The sequence below is a fragment of the Zalophus californianus genome, chromosome 8, assembly GCF_009762305.2.
Source record: "Zalophus californianus isolate mZalCal1 chromosome 8, mZalCal1.pri.v2, whole genome shotgun sequence".
In the NCBI taxonomy this organism is placed as follows: Eukaryota; Metazoa; Chordata; class Mammalia; order Carnivora; family Otariidae; genus Zalophus; species Zalophus californianus.
This window is the reverse complement of record NC_045602.1, coordinates 123,456,807-123,480,871: the sequence shown is the minus strand read 5'-3', so window position 1 is coordinate 123,480,871 and position 24,065 is coordinate 123,456,807. Positions and strand designations below refer to the sequence as shown.

General features: G+C 46.6%; 1 protein-coding gene across 10 annotated transcripts in view; it reads left to right on the top strand.

Annotated features, from left to right (window-relative positions):
* Positions 1-9,828: 9,828 nt before the first annotated feature.
* PTPRT (protein tyrosine phosphatase receptor type T) overlaps positions 9,829-24,065 on the top strand; it is a 1,164,533-nt gene continuing 1,150,296 nt past the window's right edge. For all 10 annotated transcript variants that reach the window (XM_027622224.1, XM_027622220.1, XM_027622223.1 and 7 more), the window contains exon 1: positions 9,829-9,916. In XM_027622224.1, coding sequence (XP_027478025.1) covers positions 9,829-9,916 — 88 coding nt within the window. The remainder of the gene's footprint in view (positions 9,917-24,065) is intronic.

Below are 24,065 nucleotides of genomic sequence, written 5' to 3'. Positions count from 1 at the left end.
AGAATGTCAGCACTTGACAGAGGCCCAGGGACTAGCTATAGTATCCCCCTGCTAATTTTACAGAGTTCTGATAAGGGAAAGGCAATTAGCCAGGGATACAGTGGGTCGGTCAGTGGTGGGAGCAGATCTGAAACCTGATATCTTAATGGCCAGGGCAGCGGTCCATCCTCTGTGAACACTGCAGGGCTCAAACAGGTAAGTACAAAGTCAGAGAACAGCTTTCTGTTTGAAGGCAGTTGAATTTTCCCCTCCCGTCATGGTAACTGTTTCCATACAGTTTTCTCCTTCTTGTGCCTCTGATCCTGAGGCTAGATAATTAATCAGGCTTTTGAATAATTAAAATTATTTTAAAATGCCTTTGTATCTGTGAAATTTGCTCCGGTACTTACTGCCTTATCAAGAGCCTGATCCCGCAGACTGGAATACTTTTCCAGCAGATAGGACATATTTTCACTTGCGGCTTCGGGATTCAGAAGTTGTGGAAGGAGTGTTTGTTATGTGAGCCAGTCCCTTTGAAGATGAATGGCACCAAGTCTTTGACTCCACAGTCTCTGCAGAACCCCCTTTCATTCTTAGATTTTCTAACGAGATACAGCATATCTCATTCTTTGCCTTCAGAGCCTGCTGTAAAATACTGATCATTAGTTAAAATTTTGGATTGACTTCTCCAAACTGGATTTTGCATTTGGGCCTTGCTGAGCCTGGCTTCCAAATTCAACATTCACTTTTCAGTAAATAAACTCTTGTGGCAGCAAAGAGAATGACAGTGCTTGCTTTTCTTGAGTTACTTACCTGGTCCTCCCTGACCCAGCCAGTACCCAGTGCTGAGCCCTTGGATGCAACATTCCGTCCCTGGACTCCCACCATGTCTTCGTCATGTCTCCCCAACGGGTTTTTTGAAACTCAGATCCAGGATGCCCAAGGCTGACAACTTCATGCCGGATTCAGGGGGCTTTACAGAAATCTGGTGAACATTCCCAGCAAGTAGACTCAACAGAAGGGCCAATTACCTGACCTGGGTCCCTTAAATACTTCATGACCAAGGACAGGGCCGTTTATAGCATCTGGGGAGGGAAGGACCAGTGGGGGTGGTATTCTTGGGGTTGTACAAGGGAGACATTATTTTATAGTGGTTGAGAACACATGCTCCAGAGTCGGACCATCTGGGGGTTGTGTTTTCATAGGCTCCTGTTTCTGCTGGTTTTCAGCTGGGTTTGGCCAGAAGCAAAGTATCCTCCTCTGGCTTCAGCTTCCCCTGGACACATCTGCCAAGGTTCCAATTTCCATGCATTACCATACTCTGAGGCTTCCAGTACCTTTGTCCCTCCACCTTAAGGGTTGGAGTAGCTTCTTGCTCTTGTGTATTTCGGAGTTAACTTCCTGTCCCTTGTTGGGCTCTCAGTTCCCACATTGCCTCTATAGCCAATTCCCTAAATTAAATTCCCTCTCTTGTAAATACTTGAAGCAGGTTCTGTTTTCCTGGTTACTGATCAACCACAGTATGATCAGGTAAGCCAGCGCCTGTCCTCTTTGGCGTAAGTGAATTTGAGACGGGTCTCTGTCACAGCCTAGAGGGTCTGGACCCACACAGGCGTTAACAGGCAAAAACGTAGCTACCGAGATCCTGAGCACTTACTATATGCCTGGCACTGTGCTCGGTGCTTGGTGTACATTATAGGATCCATGCACTCAGAATTATGATCTCCATTTTATAGATGAAGAAGTGGAGACGCAGACTCTCTAATTTTATCCCCACCAGATTTCTTTCCTTTACGTGGAAATCCAGTCAAAACCAGCTGCTTCTTTAAATAAGGAAGAGATCCCTACAGGTATGTCAAGGCTCAGGGCTGGCAGGACAAGAAAGGAGGTGAGGAATGACAAAAGGGAAGTCTAGGTGTTATTTCTTGACACAGCCTAGAAGTGTAACATGCTTCTCCCAGCCAGAGTGTAATGCGTAAAGGGAGCGCCATATATCTGAGCTACAGGCATCTCCAGTAACCGATTCAAGTCAAGTTCTTGCTACTAATTGCACACTCGTTTTGCTAAAGGTAGAAAATAGGAATCATTCACGTGTCCTTAGAGACTGGGACAACATTCGGTATTCACGGCAAATAATATATCACTGAGCTTCATAAGAGCATCATTTTAAAACAAAGCTTGGTCAGCTGTTTAATAATTTACTGATAGTGACAGCAGGGAGAATATCTAATAACCAGTGAGATTGGCTTTCAAATAGAAAATAAATTCATGTTTGAAGAGTTCCAGGAGAAGGAAGACGGGAAGGAGGGGCAAGCATTACCAGCAGTAAGGAAGTATTTAACATTTGTCAGTTCCTGATTTTTTTTTTTAATCCTATCCGAGGGAGAAATCTGATTATTGAGAGGTCACAAAATTCCATACATTTATATTTTAAAACATTCATGGGTCCTTAATGTTCTTCTCACAGGAAACAGGAATTATACAGAGGTCTGGTCTCTCAAAGCAGAGGCCCTGACCCCAACTGAGCACTGGGGAGGATCTGCCTTTGTGAATCTGGGGGCTTTTTTGGGCTACGTTGTCTCTGTTATCACGTGTCAGTTCCTCTTGGGATAGGTAAGGCCTGAATAAACAACAACAAAACAAACCAAAGGCTTGAGAAAACAAAATCAACCCAAACTATAAGGGCACATTCTTCTGCTCTGGGGAGAACCTAGGTGGGACTTATTGCAGAGGATCTGGCTTCTGGGTAAATGGAATTTATTTTTTGTTTACTAGCGAAGCTCTATTGAAATGTCTGTAAAATGAAAAGGGTTTTGAGGTGGTTGGGCTCAGAGTTCCCTGCTCATTCCAACATTCTTGGTTCACGGTTGGAGACACAATTACAGTGATTTTAAAAAGGTCCAGGACAGGTTGAGAGGACAGCGCAACTTCAAACCAGCATCCATCCTGAGCCACCAAACCTCCTCGTGCCTTAGTTCCCTCCCCTGTACGTGGTGAATAATGAGAACTGTAGTGAGGATCCCGCACGGGGAGCTTTCAGCTGTGGGCCTGGCTCACAGTAAATGCACATTCAAACATTTCAGAAAGGCAGAAGCAACACCAAAGTGGAAAAACTTCAGGATTATCCATCTTTAAGCTTCAGTGGCAGACAGTGATGAATGGTATTTTTGGGTAAAGGAGGACCTCTGCCCCCATGCCCTTCAGTCCCCTCCCCAATGCACCGGGCACACTCTGTCCTCAAACCAATCCCTAAATTTGCCACTCTGTAGACAGGCTTCCAAGATAAGACAAATGATCTCTGTGTTCCCAGGTGGTATTTTCTGTGGTTTTACATTCCACGATTGTCCCCTCCATTCTTCACATTCATTTCAACAAACTCACTCTCATTCTGCTTTGAGTTATTAGCATTTTTTTTGCTTGTAGAAATAATGATTTATCAACATTTTATTTGACGTGAGAATGGCTTGAATAAACGTGTGCAGTCTGGCCTGTCATGCCAATGAACAGTCTCGGTACGCTGGGGAGTCTTCTGCCATTATCCAGCTCAGTTCTAGGAGTGCTGAGGAGATTCTGGGGGCTGAAGTTTGTGGCTATCATTTTGGGTGAAATCTCTTTCTGTGCAGTGGAGTACAATATTTCTTCAGCAGTTGTCCTTTTCTGAAACAAAGAACTAGTATTTATTCCACGGGATTGGCTATGGGGTAGCTGGCTGGTTGAAAACATTTTGAGGCTAACACTTATGCCCTAGTACAGAAGAAGGGAAGGTTGTATAAAAATCACCAGGTCTCCGTGCATATGAGGGATTGAATGGAGTGTCAGAGGGAGTGGTGGAGGAGGTTAAGCAGAGAGCAGACCCTGGGTAAGTAGTTAGGTCTGCAGTCCACTTATTAAAGGGGTTTATGAACATTGTGACTTATAAGTGAGGTGGATAGAGGTTATCTGACTGCCCAAGATCCTTTAGAGAGAACACTCCTTCCCCACTCCATTTGGTCTTCATGGGGCTGTCAGTTACGGTGATCATCCCTTATATGGAGGGGTGGATGAATGACTGAGGCTGGCCAATTGCAGTACTGCCCTCCCTACCACTCCCTGGCCAAATTAATTGTTTCAAGAAATGGATGTGACCCAAATCAGCCAGAGTCTTCACTAGAGTTTGGCAGGGGTGTTGGAGAAGCCTTTTTTTTTTTTTTTTTGCTGAGGGTGCTAAGCTATGAGAGCTATATATGGAGTGGTCATTGCCCAATTTCCCTGACTACCCACTGAGAGAAATACCATTGAGAGATAGAGAGAAAGGCAACTGAACACCTGGATGCAGCTGTGCCTGAAGGTACTTATGGATTGCTCACCTAAATAAGCCACTGGATTCCTTTTTTCATGTAAGCGTGTCTAAGCTAGATATGTCACTTGTAAGAAAAAGAGTCTTGCCTACAATACAACGTTTGCATATGTTCTAGTTTCAGTATTCATCCTCTAAGCCCTTATAGGTGTCAGAGACACAAAAATGGGCAAGATCCAGACCCAGTCTCAGTAGGCTCAGAGCTGTATCCAGAGGTTTCAGCTTTCCTTGCTCCTAACACTGCATGATCCTTTCACAAACTTCATGTGCCCAAGAACTGTCTGGTATGCACCTGAGTCTGGAGGGGCTGAGAGTCCAGGACCTCAGTACTGGTGTGCAAGTCCAGGGCACACGGCTTTTCTCTGGCTTCCTCAGAGAACCACGTTGCTGGAAGGAAGAAGCCAAGGCTGGAGCTAGGTCTCAATCATGACTGATGTCCATTATTCAAACCTTGACACGAACTACCGTGTCCCCAGTGGGTGGGTGTGACCTCCCTGCGTGGGCTGACCGTGGGCTCCTATGGATGGGGTCATGGTATCTTGGCACTCCACTGCTCAGCATGAGGCTGGATGCAGGTTAGAGACAAAACATCCATGGTGGGTACCTGGCACACATCACTTAGTTTTGTATATTATTATTTTTTAATTAAAAGAAACAGCTGTTTGGCAGATCCCACTTAGGCAAAAAGAGAGATGTGGTCCTCGCATTAAATCCAGGGCATCCCAAGCACAGAGGTCTACTTGCCAATAGTCTGGACCGTGTGCTGGTGTTTTGGCCCAAGGACGAAGCAGCTGGCTCTCCATGCTGTGTTGCTGACCAGGTGTCTGTAATAGTTGGCCTGGAATCAAGGCTGGGATGGTATGTTAATCCAAGACTTGCAAGTAGGAAAGAAAGGAAAGGAAATGATCTCCTGAGTGGGCCAGGTCCTATTCTAGATGTTTTCACATCCATTAACTCACACAATTCTCCCGCAGCTCAGTGAGGTGGGAATAATCACCCCAATTTCACAGATGGGGAAACAGAACTGGAGAGGGAGAGTGACTAGTTCACGGTCACCTGGGTGGTAAATGGAGGCGTGGGGAACGTGGGCAGGTGCGAGGCCTTGCTCAAAAGAGGTGTATTACCAAAATACAGCATGTCCAAGAAGAGGAACCAGATGGTGGGAGACTGGGAATCATGTAAGCAGCAGCAGCGTGTAAGGAACCGAGAATGCTTACCTAGAACACACCAACGTCCAAACGAGTCCCCTGGAAGTGTGTCCAGGCCTTTCCGTGTGTCCCCAGAGAGAGGAGCCAACGTCGAAGGGAGGAAATTACATTGTGGCAGTGTTGGTTCAGCGCAAGGGAAATCTTTCTAACCACCAGGGCCTCAAGCTGAAAACGATTCCTTCCTGAAGTCCTGCTTTTGGACATAGCAATATTATTGGGTAATGCATGTTTTCACAGAACAAAATGGCTGGATCATGAGGTTACACTTGAAAACTACTTATGGTTTCTAGGTTGCATTCGGGTTATTTATATTTGCGCGTCTTGACAGACAGCATTAATGCATATTTGTGTCATAAAACACTATTCAACCCGGAACTACTGGCTCTGAAAGAGCCATGGCGTGTGCAAAGCCATGCTAATAGAAAGGTTAACTTGTATTTTTGAATTATTGATGGTTGCTTGTTACTAATTTTTTTTCTTCAGAAAGGAGGAAATTATTAATGAAGAGATCATTGCCAATGTGTCTGACATCTATTAATGGTTTCATCTTGCAACCAGATTAAAAGAGACAGCTGGCCCATGAATTTATGTGTGGAGACAGTTCCAAATGTGCTGACAACTCCTTGGGAGGGTGGGCCTCCAGGCAGTGGGGCCTGCGTACCAGCAAGGGTGGCTGGTGAGAGGTCCTCTCCCGGCTGCCATGGCCTCGTTGAGGGGACGTCAAAGGCCTTGCTGCCCAAGGGCTATCATTCTCCTGACAACTTTCTGATGGCTCTGTTCCCACGGGAGCCCATTGGCACCTGTACCATGCCCGTCACTCGTGGGCACATCCATCATGGATGTTTTAAGCCTGGTGGTTTTCAGCTTGAGTGTGCATCAGATTCACCTGGGAGGCTGGTTAAAAAACAGATTCCTGGGCCCCACCTCCCACGTTTCTGATTCGGTAGGTCCAGGGGAGGGCCCAAGACTTTGCATTTCTGACACACTACCTGGTGATGCTGTTACTACTGGTCCAAAGCCCACACTTTGAGAACCAGTTCTAGAGCAAGGATTATCAGATTGTGCTGTGAGACTATCTCTAGAGGAGGGGCTGGCTCACTTTTTCTGTCAAGGGCAAGGACAGTAATTATTTTCAGATGTGGGCCACATGATCTCTGTCACAATTACCAAACTCTGTCTCTATAGCCCAGGAAACAGTCACAGGCAGTATGTAAACAAATATGCAGGACTGTGTGCCAATAAAACTTTATTTATAAAAACACAACCGGGGCCAGGCTTGGCCCAGTGGTGGTGGTCTGCTGACCCCTGCCCAGAGCAGCGATGTCTCATAGAACTTTCACAAAAAGCAGCTGTAGGCAGCCCACAAATGAATAAGCATGGCTGTGCCCCAATAAAACTTTATTTATAAAAACGAGCAGTGGGTCAGATTTGGCTCGTGGGCTGTGTTTGAGAAGCACTAACAATTTTCTTTCTGTAATGATAAAAATGTTTATATCTGCCAATGTGGCAGCCACCAGCCACAGGTGGCTACTGAGCTCTTAGAATGTGGTTTGTGCTACTGAAGACTGAATTTCTACATTTTATTTTATTTTTAAGATTTTTTTTTAAAGTAACCTTTACACCCAACATGGGGCTTGAACCTACAACCCCAAGATCAAGAGTCACATGCTCCACTGACTGAGCCAGCCAGGTGCCCCTGAATTTCTAAATTTAATGGCTAGTGGTACCCTGTGCCACAGCAAGAAGATAGAAGGCTCCAATGTGGTAGTCACTCCTCCCTGCCTCCCTACACAGGGTCTTTGCCCTCTTTGAGCCTCAGTTTCCTGGTGTGTAAGATGGGGATAAAACAGCAGTTATATTACTAGGCTTTCCCGGGTAAGTGGGTAAGTGAGACACCATGGCCGCAGATGTCTTCCCCCTGGTTCTTTGCTCCCCACTGGAGGACTGACCATCGCTGTGGGCCGGGGAGGGCCTGGGGAGATGGAGGCCATTTCTGCATCTCTAGGTCCTTTACCACTCTTCACTTTGTCCAGTCTTTCCCATCAGACTGTAAACTTCATGAGGGCACAGACCACATCTATCGTAAGCTGCAAACTCACAGGCTTGCCATTCTGGGTATATGGTGGGCAGCCACTTGTTGAAAGAATGCCCCATGATTCAAGGTTCCGCTAAAACTGTGCTCAGATTAAGAGATTTGCAGCTAAAATGCCTGACTGCTCCTGGCCCCCAACAGAACGGAAAGGGAAGCCACTGTATAGATGGGGAAACTGATCCCAAAGGTCCCATGGGGTTAAAGGTAAACTCATCCCAAGGACACGAGGCCATCTTCTTGACCGGAATTGAAAGGAGCTACAGGGTGGAGCGTCACTCCACAATTTCCAGACATCACAAATGCACCCCAGGCCCCAGCCCCCTCTCTTCAGTACTGACACTGACCTCAGCCCTGAGCTAGCCGTGAGCATGTGGCCAGGTTTCCCCAGCTCCCTAGGCTGATGGGAGGCAGATGGGGAGAGCAGCCCCCTTTTTTTCCAATCAGCACTGGGCTCTCAGCCAAAGTTTCACAGAGAAGCCTTAAGGACCAGCGTGAGTTTACCAGGGAGAGGATGTCGGGAAGGGCCTTCTAGGCAGAAGGAACGGCAGGTGTAAAAGCATGGTGTGTGAGTGGACACCAGAGCCCGTGGGGCAGCAGGTGGGAGCACGCACTCCTGACGGAATGGAGGGGACGGTCTCTAGGTGTGGAGGACAGCTGGGAAAGCATAGAGGGCCATGGGTCATCCTGGGCAGGTACAGCCTGGTGCCAAAGTTGGGTACGGGTCCTGCCCCATCCACAGCAGTCCTGTTCCACTGAACCTCGCGGTAACTGAGGGTGTGGGAGAGTGAGGCCTCCCGTTCTCTGCCACAGCAACTCAGTCCAGAGCCTGAGGTTTCCCACTTTTGGAAACCCTAGCCATGCCTGACTTCCATATTTTTGCCCCATAGTCTGTCCAATCCAATCCTTGGAATCCCAAAAAGGAAGGGGTGGGAGGAAGGCTGTCCTGGAACAGAAAGAAGGCTTTGGCCAGGTTCACAAAGTATGAATTCCCTGAGCATTGCTTAGGTGTCCCTGTCCCCAGCTTTTACAACCCAGGCCCCCAGCCAGGACCCAAGTGGCTCCAGGTCTCCTCCATGAGATCCTGGCTCCCCGGAGATCAGAGTCCTGGCCCGTGAGCTGCAAGGGACAGCACGGGCTCTGATCTACGGTTTTAGGCTTTCATTTCCAACCAGGTCTTTGTTCAGACCGGGAAGAAAAACGAAAAAGCTACAGGGTTCTGTCTCTCGAGAACGGGAAATGGGGAAGGCAGTGAGCGAGAGAGAGATGCCTCACGCCCAGTCTTCTCCCCCCTCCCGCGTGGGGGTGGGGACGGGGAGAGATTGGGGTGAATAAGAGGGGTGCCTGGGCGGCTGAGGAGCTGGGATACTCCCAGAAGAGCGTGTGTGTGTGTGTGTGTGTGTGTGTGTGTGTGTGCGCGCGCGTGCGGTGAGGGGAGGTGTCGACTCTTAGATGAAATTCTCTCAGGGCGTGCCCGAGCCCCTCGCCAGCAGATGCCCGCCCCAGCTTAGGGCAGATGACCCCTCCCCCATTCACCTGTCCCCTCCCCCCCAATCCCAAGTTGAGACGGCCGCTCCCTCCCTTCCTCTTCTCCCACCCGCCCCCCACTCACCTGTTCTCCCACTCCGAGTTCACACGGCTGCTCCCTCTCTCCCGCCTCCCCCCACCGCCCCCGGTACCTGCGCCCCACCCGGGCAGACGATGCTTGGCTGCGCGGCGCGGCGCGGGGCGAGGAGGCGAGGACCCCAGCGCGCGTGGGGGCGCGGGGGTGCGCGCGGCGGGAAGGTTGCTGCGTGTGGGCGGGCGACTGAGCCAGCGGCCCCGAGCCCGCCAGCCGGGGGCGAGGGTGTGCGGGGGAGCCGGCGGGTGCCGGCCGCGGGCGTGTGCGGGGCGCGGGCGTGCGCGCGAGGGTGTGTGCGCGGCCCGGGCGGAGCGCCGGGCGGGCGGCGGCGGCGGCGGCGGCGGCGGCGGCGGCGTTAGGACTCGGGGGACGCCGCCCCCCGCCCCCGCCCCCCGCGTCCCGCCCCCGCCCAGCCGCCCGCCTCAGTTCGCGCCGCGCCTCGGCTCCGAGCGCAGCGGCGCCGGCTCCGGGAGCGCCGCGGAGCCCCTGCGTGCGGCCGCGCCGGCGATGCGGGGCCACCCCGCGCCCACCCCAGTCCCGGCCCCGGCCCCGGCCCCCTCGGGAAGGGGCTGAGCCGCCCGCCGCCGCCGCCCGGATGGCGAGCCTCGCCGCGCTCGCCCTCAGCCTGCTCCTGCGGCTGCAGCTGCCGCCGCTGCCCGGCGCCCGGGCACAGAGCGCCGCAGGTGAGTGCGCCCGCCGGGCCCCGCTCCCTCCCCGGCGCGCCCGGCGCCGCCGCGGGGGCCCTCGGGGAAGAAAGTTGTGCGGGCTCGCGGGGGGCGCGTCCCGAGGGCCGAAGCCGGGTCCCCGCCGCCGGCGCGGACAGCCGCGCCCGGGCCCGCGCCCCCCCCCCCCCCCCCCGGGCAGCCCCGGTTTGGCGAAGTTCCCCGCCCGACTTTCCTGGCGGCCCCCGGGCTGGAGTAACTTTCGCGGTTGTTGCGAATGTCTCCACTTGCTGCCTCCCACTTGTCGGAATCTGTCACTTGAGTGTTTGGGGCGGCGAGACGAGAAACGGCATCGACGCCCGGGGTGGAGCGTTCGCTTTCCGCAGCTTCTGGGGCAGCGCGCGCTTTTCGGGAGGAGACCTGGTCGCCAGCAGGCCGAGGCTGCCGGGGCGGTGGCTTTTCTTTTCTCCAGGGAGAGACGGCAAGCTCCAGACTTTGCTCTGAATACGCCGCGCCCCTCAGCTAGTCCTCGAGCAGTCCGCTGAAGGCACCGTGGGGGTGTTGATGTTAACGACTGAGACAGCACTACCTCCTTCCCAGCCCGTGGTTTTTAGCCGGAGTGTATGGGAGCCCCAGTAAAGGCCCTTCAAGCTGAGCGGCTTCGACCATGGAGCTTGTTTGTTTCTGAAAAGTTTTTTTTGGGGGGGGGAAGGGGGGACACTCATGTTCGGTTTGGCCATAGGAAGGAGGTGAGCAGAGGTAGTTCTCAGTGTTGGGGGGCTGGTGTGCTCCTAATGGTAGGTTGGCACGCACAGAAGACCACCGCCATCCTGGGTCTTGCACTTCACCAAACCCCACTGCAGGCAGCTTCCAGCCCCGAGCCCCCAAAGAGTGGGCGGTAGGTGGAGGGAGAGAAGGGCAGGAGGGGCGCAGGTATGCTTCCAAGTTCAACATCACCTTGAAGTTTCTTACCACCGATTGGCTTTGGTGTGACCACACGGAGAGGAGATTGTTGGGATCACAGGGACACGCCGAGAGGAACCAGTGAGATTTAGGAAAAGATCAGTTTCGGATTGCTAAGTAACAGCGGTGCCCGTGTATTATCACGAAGAAGCAAAGAAAGAAAGAGAAGGGAAAGAAGCAAGCTGCGGTGGAGTGTAACCTCTTTAAACAGACTGCTTTTGAGGTTAGGAGCCGCTGGAGTGACGTTCCAGTGGAAACGCACTGGCGTGTCTCTCTTGCGCCATACCAAAATGGGAACCGAGTATGGGACTTTGGAAAGGGACAGCCTGTTTCTGTGGCTGGGAAGTTAGATGACTAGGGCACTTCTTTTGCGGTGTTCGTGAAGCTGAAAGGTTGGATTAGCAAGTGAGAGAAGAAGGACAGGCACAACGCCCTCCTAAAGATGGTGTACAATTCTTACTCTCGTTTGGGGTCTGTATTAGGTGTGCTAAAGAGGGGAGAGGAGGACGCTGGGGGCAGTCCTGGGGACAAGGGCGTGATTTGTGACTTAAGTTTTTACTTTCCTCCAAGGCCTGGCCGGCCTGCCACACATTAACAGTACTCACGTGTCCGCGGCGAAAAAAACCCACCCAAAACCAACCCCCCCCCCACCCCGGATTAAAAATATTCTACCGCCGTTCTTGGGTAGCATGCGGTAAAACCCTGCCGGATTGGGGAAGCTGTCCAATGCAGAAAGCACGCGGGGTGCGATGCTCCCGCCAGGTGGCGCTCGCCCACAACTGTTAAAATGCAAATCTAGTTGCTTTCATCTCAGGAATAGAACTTCTTTTCAAATTTTAAATGAGTCATGTGTTTATTCAGCAGCCTTTTGTTAAAACATTTAGAGAAGTGTGAGGAGCAGGCACCTTTTCTTTGTTTGCTCTTTGGGAACACACGGGAAAGAAAAGCAATCCAGGAGTACGGTTTGGGAAGAAATCTACTCTTAAGGTTCCATATGTTTCTTTTGGTTCTACCTGAGCAGAGTGGCTTCTGCAAACCTACTACAGCATATACTTAGCAAGTGACTGTGTTTGTTCCGGGGGCTCTTTAAACATGTGAGATTAGCTTGTGTGCAAGAGAGCCTCGTTAATTTGTAAAAATGGTGATTTTCTGTATATATCTATTATCTAAGATGCTAACATCTTAGACCATTTAGATTTTTTTTTTTTTTTTTGCGGAATTCTTCACAAACATCTACATTTGTAGATGCAGGGATTCTGCAAGTGTTGACTTTTTAAAGTGGACTTACCCTCTTACTTTATTTCTAAATGCTGAAATTGTTGGAATCCAAATCCAGTACAAATATGACAATGTCTTGATTTCCTTTAAAGTATCTTATTTAAAACTTTTGGCAAGTTTGGGTAAATAATACGTTTCAAAACTCGGTGGTGTGCTCTCCATATTCTTTTAATCTGAAAATTCCCAGTCTTAAAAGCACTTTAAATTTGTAAGCTTTCATCTAGTGCACAGTTAGGGTGATGTGTTTTGCTGTAACATGTTGGTCACTGTGTCCAAAAGTCAGTGTCAAGAACTTGTCATCAGAAGGCAGTTTCCTTCTTCCTACTCTAAGATGTGTTTTATGAGCCAGGGTGATGCTTGTAAAGAATGATAGTAAAAAAGCATTTGAAATCAGCTTGTTGAGAGTGTGGCAAAACATCATTTGGGATAGGGCAAGAGAGAAACAAACAAACAGATAAGGGGATAGTCAGTCCATTTTCTAGGGGATTTCAGCATCTGTACATTGAGAGCAGAAATGGATCATAGAGGGGACCGACTTGAGATTGCAATTGTTAGCGATGTAGTCATTTAACTCGATACTCATTGCCGGTTATCTCTGGGGAGCTGTTAGCAGTATAGTCAAATTTTATTTTCTCTCCTGGATTGTTTGATTTCTTTCCTAATAAAATAATTAATGTGCAAAGCTGGCTTGGATTCTGTTTCCGCAACAATCACAAACACATCACAGTGAAAGCAGACCACTTTCTTGGGTAAAAACCTGCTACCTTTCTGCTCTATCCCATTTCTTCTTGCTGGTCCCTAGCGCAGCGCTTGCAGGCTGGGGCTGCCATCTGTGACAACCTCCGAGGGAGCAGTGTAACTGTCACCTTTCAGAGCCACGGATCACAGGACGGTACAGCATCGTTCCTTTAAGCACGGGATACTCCCGTGACTCTCTTGACAGCATGTTGCTTTGGAAACAAGAGCAATGGCATGTAGGCGGTGGGTCCTTCATAAATATTTATTGATGATGATGAAGAGATGGTAGAGTCTGTGGCAACTCTGATGGGGGCCTGGGGAGTTTAACTCGGGAGGCAGCCTGACTTAGGGAAACGAGTAAGAGCTTTGGAGTCTGAAGTCCTCCCTTTGAATGCCACTCTGCCTCTTTCCAGCCATGCCAGCTTGGGAATGTCATTTACCTTCTCTGATCCCCAGGTTCTCATCTGTAAAGTGAGGATAATTGTAGCTGCCTCATTGGATTTTGTGAAGACTAAAGATGATGTATGCAGAGTGAGTGAGTAGTTGGCCGGTGCACAGTAGTGCTTTATCCTAAAGGGGAGCCTGGTCTGTTACTTGTCTTGGCATTGGTGTGAGGACACAGGTCAAGGGGGCATTGATGTTAAGCTCAGTTAAGAGTGGAAAATTAGATGGCTGGGTTTTGGTGATGATTTTTAATTTTTCTTGGGGGCGGGGGGGGACTGGATTCCCTGCAACTGATTTTATTTTATTTAATTTTCGGGGGTGGGGGGAGAGGGAGAGAGAATCTTAAGGAGGCTCCACGCCCAGTGTGGGGCATGACTCGGGTCTTGATCTCACAGCCCTGAGATCATGACCTGAGTTGAAATCAAGAGTCGGATACTTAACTGACTGAGCCACCCAGGTGCCCCTGCAACTTCTTTTAGAGAGATTTAGTACAAAACAGCTGACTCTGGTATATTTGGGCATTCAAAAGTTCAGATAGGGAATGTTTAGTTTTAAGCACATTTTACCTTCTAAATGAGAACTGATAAAAACCCAGATGGTTACACATTGTAACAAGAAAGTATTTGGGAGTATCTTCTCTCCCTTCCTACCCCCTCCCTCATCCACTCTTCCTTGCCTCAGGGCTCTGTCCCCTGCTCCATGTGCATCTCTTACCTAACCTAGAAATCCAGTACCTGGCGCTCTGGGGGCAGTGGGAGGATGGGAGATGCTTTGTGCACTTGATAAGCAAGCAAAGAATAAGTAAACATAGAGAGGGCTGTGGCATTCCAATAAAAAAAAAAAAAAGCTTTGAGATTATTGAAAACAAACCATGTCCAACAAGTGTAATAACATTTGCAAGCACATTACAGAATTGGGGCTAGGAGGCAACACCATGTAGATATTAGCAAACACAGTGTCTCATGAAATCTTATAAAATGGATTCAGATTGGTTGGCAGAGGAAGACAACTGTGGCTTTTTTTTTTAATGGATTAATAATCAGATGCAGTGGTGATTGATGGTGTCCATTTGGGCCAGGGTGGCAAGTTGGGGTCATGGCATTTAGCATTTGATGTGGTCTTGCTGGACACTCTTTTTGTCTGAGAGATGGGGAAATGAAGATGATAATGCCATTTATTTATTATTGGGAGGAGTTGTAGCTTCTAAAGTTGATACAGAGGGACTCAGGGAGTCTTCTAGGCATAGATCCTAAGGGACCTTCTAGAAGTCAACTGTGAAAAATGGGAACTTGGGGAAAATGGGAAAATGTGTCAAAAAGGCAGAGTGGGGAAAAGATGAGAGGAGCCATTCAGGAATGATGATCATTTGGTCGGTTTTATCCCAAAATGTCAGCGTTATTTCCCTTGGCCTACCGCAGTTATCTGCACAGGCAAGAGCTCCTCAGAAGCCTTACTAGATCCACCGCCTGACTGGCAGGTAACTAGTAAACTGAAGGTAACTAATAAATTGAAGTCCACAGTGTTACAGACTTATTAATTTTTTTTCACACTGGAGTCAGGCTGCTGAAGAATGTCACACACACACACACACACACACAGCCACTGGTGTGTGAGTGCAACAGATCTGAAATCTTTTCAATTTTTTGAATATTCAGCTTAAATTTTTTATTTGATGCTGGAGGGAATAAAAAAATGGTGATGTCAGTTTGGCAGTTTCTTTAGAAAGTTAAACATGCACATACCGTAGGATCCAGCAACTCCACTTCTAGGAATACACCCAACAGAAATGAAAACATACATCCACACAAAGATACATACGTGAATGTTCATAGCAGCGTAATTCATAGAAGCCCCCGAACTGGGAATAAGCCAACTAAGTGTCCATCGACTGGGAATCCATCTAATGGAATGCTACTAGCAATGAAAAGGAATGAACTCTTGATAGATGTTACAACATTGATGAACCTCAAAAAACATGCTAGGCAAAAGAAGCCAGATACAAAAGGCTGTGTATTACATGAACTGTTCAGAAAAGGCAAATCTACAGAGACAGCGGATCAATGGCTGCCTGGGGCTGGTGGTGGGAGCGGGGATTCATAGCATCTGGGCACAAGAGAATATTTTGGAGTGATGGAAAGATTGGAAAGGTGATGGTTGTGTAACTCTACAAATCCTAGCTCCCTGGATAGGAAGTTGATAAGTTGTTACTTCGCTGTTCTAAACCTTTATTTCTGCATTTGTAAAGTGCCTCCCTTGGTACGGCAAGAGCCACAGATAACTTCTGTCCGTTGTCAAGCTAGGTGCCTGGTACAAAACAGCCGTTGCTCTTCCTTATCCCTTGCCAGTCTCCAAAATAGGCTTTTGCATGAGTTATTTGCAAGGCATTATTTTTGTTTTTTTTTTTCTTCTTCTTCTTCTCTTTTTTTCTTTTAGACTCTTTAGACTGAATTAAAATCAATGAGTTAACATGTCTTACCTTTCATCAGTTTGGTAAAAACGAAAAAGTTTTAGACTATCAAGTTTTGACAAGGATCTGAGCAATTAGGTGGCTTTGTTCATTGTTGAGTAGTGAATAAGGAAACAGCTTTTTTTGAGTGCTAATTTTATTAAAATTGCAGACGTGGATCGCTTGTATGTGAAGTATTTTGGTAGGGTATGGATTGGTGTGGGGGCGGGGGAGGGGAGAGAATGACCATTCATTCATTTTTCTTTCTCATTAAGCCAAGGATGTAGAAATTTAACAGAAGAGTTGATGCTCTCCTGTACCAGGAGCAGATGCAACATGTTTTTGGCCCTTTAGTTTCCAAACAGGGTGAACAGCTGTCAGAAGTGAGGAAATAGCTCCGTATCTGCGTTTTTTTTTTTTTTTCCTGCTTTTATAGGGGGCTTCCATCCACACCCCAGGAGAACACACTGGCACTCCATATGCTGCTCTTAAAAAGATGTTTACTAACTTCAGACTTTTTTCAGCCTCATGAAGCTAGGCCTCTTCCCGGGCAGGAAGCCATGCTGTCACCCCCATTCCCAGCTCCCGCTTCCCAGAACCCTTGTGAGCTTGTTTCCTCTCAGGTCACCTTGATTTTGCTTTACTCCTCTTTCTTATCCCTGTGGTTTTGAAACTGATCACGAGTTCACAAAGCCAGTTCTCTTGGTCCTCCCAAAACTCATGGTGGGGGTTTACATATTCATCCTTTCCGAGTCATCCATTTGTCTCTTTGGAACCAAGCATGAATTAATAGATTCGTGTCAGCGAAGAGAACTTCTTAAAGATAGCTTAATGTTTGATCATCAGGAATGAGTGGCCTTGGATGGTCTGGACTTGCTCTCATTGACTATAATTGTGACTTTTGTTTTTGGTGCTCACATGGTCACAGGTTGGTCAAAGGAACCCCGTCGAACCAGATCCTTCTTCAGTACTTTTGGACATCTTTGAGAGCGTCCTTATTTTTCTGTGACAACAAGGATCTCCAGGCTCACCTCTAGTTTTTCTGTCCCAAACATGCAGTTATTTTTTTTTAATTTTTTATTTTTTGGTATGACTATAGTCTTTGTATTCTTCCATTTCTTCTTTCTTTTTTCTTTCTTTCTCTTCCTTCCTTCTTTCCTTTCCTTTCCTGTCCTGTCCTGTCCTGTCCTGTCCAGTTAGCCAACATATAGCAGTCAGTTATTTTTTATTTTAAGGAACTGTGGTTCTTTTTGTAGAGACATCAGAATCTGAGTTTTATTGGAGCATTGGAAGAGAACAGAGTAAAACAGGGGCAGGAGGTAATGTTAACGATAGAAAGATACTTTAAACAGCGTGCATTTATGACTGCTTATCTCTTTGATTTTTTAAGGTTGATTTAAGCATGAGAACTTATGGATCTAATTAAAAATAATTTTATCACTGTCACACTGTGTGCTTAGAGTATAGCCTAGAAGTTGATGCCACTGCTTTTTTTTTTCTTAAGCATCTTGGAATTGGCCCCTAAGTGCCTGGGTCCAGATGAACTCACCTGTCAGTGTTTCTTGGGTACAAAAGACACAAATCCCAGTGTAACTTTAAGTGAACTGTGTTAGTTATCTACTGCTGCGTAACAAGTTATATCCTTATATCCCTCACCATTTCTGCGAGTCAGGAATCTGGGAGTAGCACAGCTGGGTTCTCTGGCGTTGGACCTGTCCACAGGCTGCAAAACAGGGTGTTGGTGGGGGCTTCTGTCAACTCGGCTGCGAGGGAGAAGGCTCTGCTTCCAGTCTCACTCACATGGTTGTGGTTGGAGTAAGGGGCTCAATTCCTTGGGAACTCTTGGCTTCCTTGCCATAGGAGTCCCCCTATCCTAGCATGGTAGCTGGTTCCATCAGAGTGAGCAATTGAGAAGGCAGGAGAGAGTGTGAGGAAGAGAGAAGTCAGTCTTTTTTGTAACCTAATTTTGGAAGTGACACCTATCACTTTTGCCAGCCTCTGTGTGTCCAAGGTAATTCCCTAGGTCTAGCTTCCTGGCAAGGGGAGGGAGTCAAATATAGGCTTGAAGGAAGTGGGGGTCATCAGGAGCTGTTTCAGGAGCTGCCTACTACATGAACCTCAAAAAATAGATAAATGTAGGAAACCTTGTACCTTGGAGAAAAATACAAATATAACTTTTAAAGTGTGTTCAAGTCTTTTAATTCTTTTTATTATTTTAGGAATCAGTGTCGGTTCAGTGTCAAGCTTTTGTTTCTTTAAAGGCCTTTGAGTAGAGAGATTTATTGTCTCTGAATTGACTTGGTCCAAATCTTAAAAAAAAAAAAAGTTAATAGGGTCAGAAGGTAAAAATGAATTAACATGAAGACCCATCAGAAAACTTTTCAAACTTTAAAAGTTGAAGGACTATCGTGTTTTTATAAGACTATAAAACTCTGACACTAGTATCTAGGTTCCGCAAGAACCAATTTATAGAAAACACCAACCGATTAGGTCTATAATTAAGCTGAAAGTTAATATTTTTATTACATTTAGATATCCCAGTTTTAAAAGTTGGTACTTATTTTAGACCTTTTTGACCCATTTCCAGAGGGTTTTTTATTGTCACATAAAACAAACATTGAGAATTTACTAAGTTACAGTGATTTAAAGGTTCAATGTAAATATGCTGATAATTTTATGGATCAAAACATGTCCTCCTGTACTCTTAAGTTTTGACTGCTGTTGTAATAGTACGGTCATTAGAGAAGAAATTCAGTCACAGTATTTCTTTCAGGGTAGCAGTAGTTTGGAACCCTGAGATCTCCCAGTGAAGGATGATTTTGTCAAAAATCAAGATGGGCTGACCAGACATTGGACTTCCGGGAATTTCCCTGATGTCACAGATGGCCTGTTGGCTTGGCAGGTGGGAGGGGTGGGAGGGGTGTTGCCAAGGCCCCCATTGTGGTGGCTGAGGCAGCATCTGCAGTTAGGCAGGAGGGTCGCTGGTTTACGATGCCCCAGTTCCCCTTGGGGAAGGAGGAAGCTAAGACACCTTGAGTTTGCCCTTCATCCCCCTGGGGAAAATGTTTGTCTCTCTAACACTTTCAGGGGCTTGGATTTCTGACTATTAACTGTCATTTATTAACTGTCATCTTCAGTCCTGCTGAGTCAGGCTGTGCAGAGTTGGGTGCCAGGCACCCTCCTCTCCCTGGTGTGAGGGAGGTGGGGGCATAATTTCCCTAGGGGGTCTAGGTCGGGGCTCCTGCACAGCTGTACCTGCGGGCCAGGGTCCCAGCCTTTGTGTCACTCGCTCTGCTAGTGTTGATTTCAGTCATTTCCATGTCCACCCCTCTTCTAGTTTCAGATCCAGACCACCTGCTGTCTTCACTGCTAATTTTCTTTTATTCAGTGATTCTTTCCTTTGCTGGCTGTCGTCCATATACCGTCTCTTCACCTGTTGCATTTTATATATATATATATATATATATATATAAAATATATTTTTTTAAAGATTTATTTATTCAACAGAGAGACAGCAAGAGAGGGAACACAAGCAGGGGGAGAAGCAGGCTCCCTGCTGACCAGGGAACCTGACGCGGGGCTCGATCCCAGGCCCTGGAGATCATGACCTGAGCTGAAGGCAGGTACTTAATGAGTGAGCCACCCAGGTGCCCCTTATATATATATTTAAAGATTTTATTTATTTGAGAGAGAGAGAGAGAGCAAGCGAGCATGAGTTGGGGGGGAGGGGCAGAGGGAGAAGCAAACTCTCCTCTCAGCAGAACACCGAGACCATGCCCTGAGGGGAAGGCAGATGCTTCACCGACTGAGTCACCCAGGCGCCCCTCTTTTTTACCTTTTGTTATCAGAAACGTGTGTGTTGGGGTGGAGGGAGTGGTTTTCAGCTCAGAAACTTCAGAAACCAAGATTTAAGCCAGGATTCTAACTTGTCTCAAACCAGGGATGGGGCAGGGCGGGAGGACTGATCAGTTCTATTCAGAAGCTGGGAGTACTGCCAGCCTGTTTCCTTTATCCTGTCTGGCTTGGAATGGTTATCTTCCTCTAAACAGCATTGTCTGGAACAAAGCAGAGGCCAGCTCTCTAATACTTGGGTTGTATTGTCTGGAGACCATTTAAATTAGTTTTACAGAGGAACTGTGCAGCCTCCTGAAAAAGGAAACTTAACAGTTTTCAGATTCTGTGATGCTCAGCTCAAACATGCAAGCCCCTTAGCCGCACCCAGGCACCATCCCACCATTGCTTCAAACACAGGTTCAAAAAACTTTTTTTGTCAAACAGAACTTTGACATTTCTGATCTCTGCCTATCAATGCAAATTTCCCATTTAAATTCAGTCTTTTTTCTTTTTTTTTTTTTTAAGATTTATTTATTTATTTGAGAGAGCGAGAATGAGAGAGAGAGTACATGAGACGGGGGAGGGTTGGAGGGAGAAGCAAGCTCCTCGCTGAGCAGGGAGCCTGATGCGGGACTCGATCCCGGGACTCCGGGATCATGACCTGAGCCGAAGGCAGTCGCTTAACCAACTGAGCCACCCAGGCGCCCTAAATTCAGTCTTTTAAATTTTCTGCACAGCGGATGTGTGTTCCAAGTAGAACATTATTTCTGGGACTTGACCCTCTGAACATCATTTTTGGTGGAGGAGTACAATGAACCTGAACAAATCCCAGAGTTCCAAGATGGGACTCTTGTACACATATTTTAAAACAGCATTTTAGTGTAACTTAGGACTACTCCCCTCATTGGTCACTTTTTTAGTAAAGGCTGATGAAGTCAGCTTTCCTACCTTTCTTATCTTTTTCTCTTCCCACATATAACACATTTAGCATGTGTTTAAATTCACTTGTGTGCAAAAGCATATTGTTATTGCTTTTACCTGGAAATTGGCTTAGCAAGTACTGAAGCATTTCTCAGTTCCATTCTCATTTCCTCTCACCTCCTAAACCTCCGTACTATCATTTGTCCCTTGAAAGTTGCTGCCCACCTGTTCTACCTGGAGCTCTAGGGGTCTTTGGTATCTACCCGATGCCATGTTACCTTTTCACATGTCTAATAGGGGGGCTGCTCTTTGTGATCCATAGGTTTTGGCTCCAACTTCCGATGTTTTCTGCTTTTGGGGGGTTTTAACTCCCTTTGGAGATCCTTGGTACTAGCCACTGTTCTGGGTCATATAGAAGATTCCAGGAGTTATGCCTTGAGCCATCTTTTATTATATGTCATGTCCAAATGGTTGGAGGCAGAAGAACAGTGGGTTGAATGTATGCCACTTGACTGAGCCCTTTCACAAAAATTTTTATGTTTCAGGCATGTTTTTACTTATTTTTTCCTACTTTGACATTTCTGATCTCTGACTAAATCTGGCCATCATGGCGAGCTCTTCATGCCTGTCCCACTTCTGACACCAATGGCATAGTTTGAAATGGATTATGGATTATCTGGCAGAGACCTGGTTTGTGCTCCCAAACTTCCATAATTATACTCCCAATTTATTTAGCGAGAGACACAGGATATCGTGGAAGTGAGTTGACTACACAGAGGGGAGGTAGATGTAGTATATCTTGGTCTGACCTTTTCTGGCCTCTTTGTTCCCTAATGGGGTGCATAGTTGCTAGTGACATCAGGTAGAATCCTGCTTATACACAGAAACAGCCCCATTTTGCTGTGCCATTGCCCTTTTATATCAGCATCTTGGAAGATCTTATACTAAAAATATGCATATCTATTAAGGCATATTGCAAATATTATTAGGCTCTTCTAGTTCATGAAGCAAATTCAGCATCTGGAAGGCCACATCCTCTTCTGTTGGAAGAAAAAAGAACTGATTTTCTAAATGTAACAATCAACTATTATATTATTAATCGAACTATGCGTGTTTATTTTAGTATACAATGCAGAATGGAAGGCTACACTCTGTAGAAGAGGTATGGGGAGAAATGCAGCTGAAGTGTAGATGAAGGGCATTTTGACATTATCTGTAATATTCTATTTCCTTTGGAAAGGGGAGCACACTTTAAGAAAATTTGTTAAAATTAGTTGATAATTCTTGATAGAGAAGAACACAGGTGTTAATTATACTTCTCTTTGTAATATTTGTGCATTTAAATTATTTCCTTCAAAAGTGATCCCCTTGGAGTTTAAGATTTGTCAATGAAGTGCAGATGATAAGGATTTTAAACATATGTGTTGCTTCCTTCAATCATTTTTTTCAAAACAAATTTGGTATTGTTTTCTATATGGGATGTTTTCTTTTGAAGTCTGTAATTAGGATTCCTGTGGGGAATTCTAAGACCCCTGCATCTGGTTAGAAGGAGAGAAGTAAAGAATTGTGTTGCAGATAGAGGGAAACATTGGGGCCCTGAGGGAGGGGGCCTTATTAGGTATCAGTGCCTTTCCCCTTGCAACACCCCCTTCTCTCTCCTGATACCTACATGGAGAAATAACAGAGATTCTGCCATGGGATAGCTTCTGTCCCTGGGTTTGTTTGGGGCCCAGAAAGGCACATTTGAGATAGAGGAATCATGTTGCTCAGTCTTTTCGGTGTTAGCAGGTGCTGTGAATCTGGGCACAGTTTTACTATCTGTGAAAGGACCTGATGATGTTTGTGTTTGTTTGTTTGTTGCTCTCGCTCTCTCTTTCTTTCTCTCTTTTCTTCTCTCTCTCTCTTTCTTTCGATTTTATTTATTTATTTGTCAGAGAGAGAGAGCACAAGCCGGGGGAGCGGCAGGCAGATGGAAAAGCAAGCTCCCGGCTGAGCAAGGACCCTGATGTGGGACTCTGTCCCAAGACCCTGGTATCATGACCTGAGCCGAAGGCAGACGCTTAACCGTCTGAGCCACCCAGGTGCCCTGATGTCTGTGTTTTTTAAGGGCTCGAGTTCTAGTGTCTGATTTTAGCATTTTTATTTTTTTCCCTGATAATCAAATCATTTGAGATCTTTGATAGAGGTTATGTATTATAAAAATCTACCCCTTCCTGATTAATCAGTTTTATTACTTAATGCTATCCACAGTTTGTTTTCAAAAGGAATATATGTTTGGAATCCCCACATCTAGGAGATGAAACAAACAGAATCTTTTGCCAGGATTATTCATTTCAAACAGCAGCTCCATTAGAACAGTCTGAATTAGAATAAGACAGAAGGAATTTTCACTCCCCTGGGATGAAGATTTCTAAACCCCAAAGAGTATATGGAGAAGAGCATTTGGCACATGTTGGAATGGAAAGCAGAAAATATGAGGAGATGACAAGTAATTTGGTGAGATGATGGATGATAGGGGAATAATAATAGGGAAACAGATTCTAAAGTTATGAAAATCATAGGTGCACTGGGGTATGTCTGTAGAGCAGGGAGGATTCAAACTGAACACCAGGGGAATCAATGCAGGAGAGGAAATGTCTACCAAATAGCAAACACGAACGCTGTTGTATGCTTTAAATACTTAAAACCAGCCAGACATTTTTCAAAGGCTTTACTTGTTGTCACTTACAGAAAGTTCCTAACAGTCCTATGATATAGGTTCAGTTATCATCACAAGTGAGGAACAAAGTGGTTAAGGAGCAAGGTCAAGGTCATACAGCTAGCGGTAGAGCCAGGACTTGAACCCAAGTAATTTGAGGCTGGAATCTGTGTTTTTAGCCATGATGTTCTGCTCTCTCTCTGGTTTACTTTGTGCCAGGTGCTGTGCTAAATTCACCCATAGGGGGAACATTTAGGTCTTCTTTGAACTTCCGGTGGAAAGCCTTTCAAAATTTCCAATGAGAATTCCTTTCAGGGGTTCTGAGGCTTTGTTAAATTCTCATGGTGATCCCATTAGGCAGGCGTGGCAATCCCATATATCAGAGAAGGGAATTGGTTTTGTGGAGGTGTGAGGGCTTGGCTACAGTCATGCTTGTGGTCATCTCATTTCAGAGTCCAGGATCTTAACCACCATGTGATGTTGAATGTGAGAAGATTTTTACGGCAGGAAGAGGTTTGGAAGAGAGGGGCTATCTTCCTATGAAAGAAGCTCCATCTCCTTCCCAAATTAGTCTGTCTTAATCATCCCAGTCTCGAAAGGAGGTAATTCATAGGGGAGGACCCTCACTTGTCCTGGAACAAAAGTTGGGGCCTTAGAAGTGGCGGCTGCTGATTTGACAGTGGGGACTTTAGTAGCTGAAGGTGCCATAAGCCCTAGGAACTCAGATGGGATGAAGGGTTCATCTCAGACTATGGGCTTTGGACCTCTGGGTCTCCAGCCAACAAAGCATTTTAGGAAAACACTTTTTGGCTGGATATAGTTTATTGAGTTCATTTAGTCTACAGGGT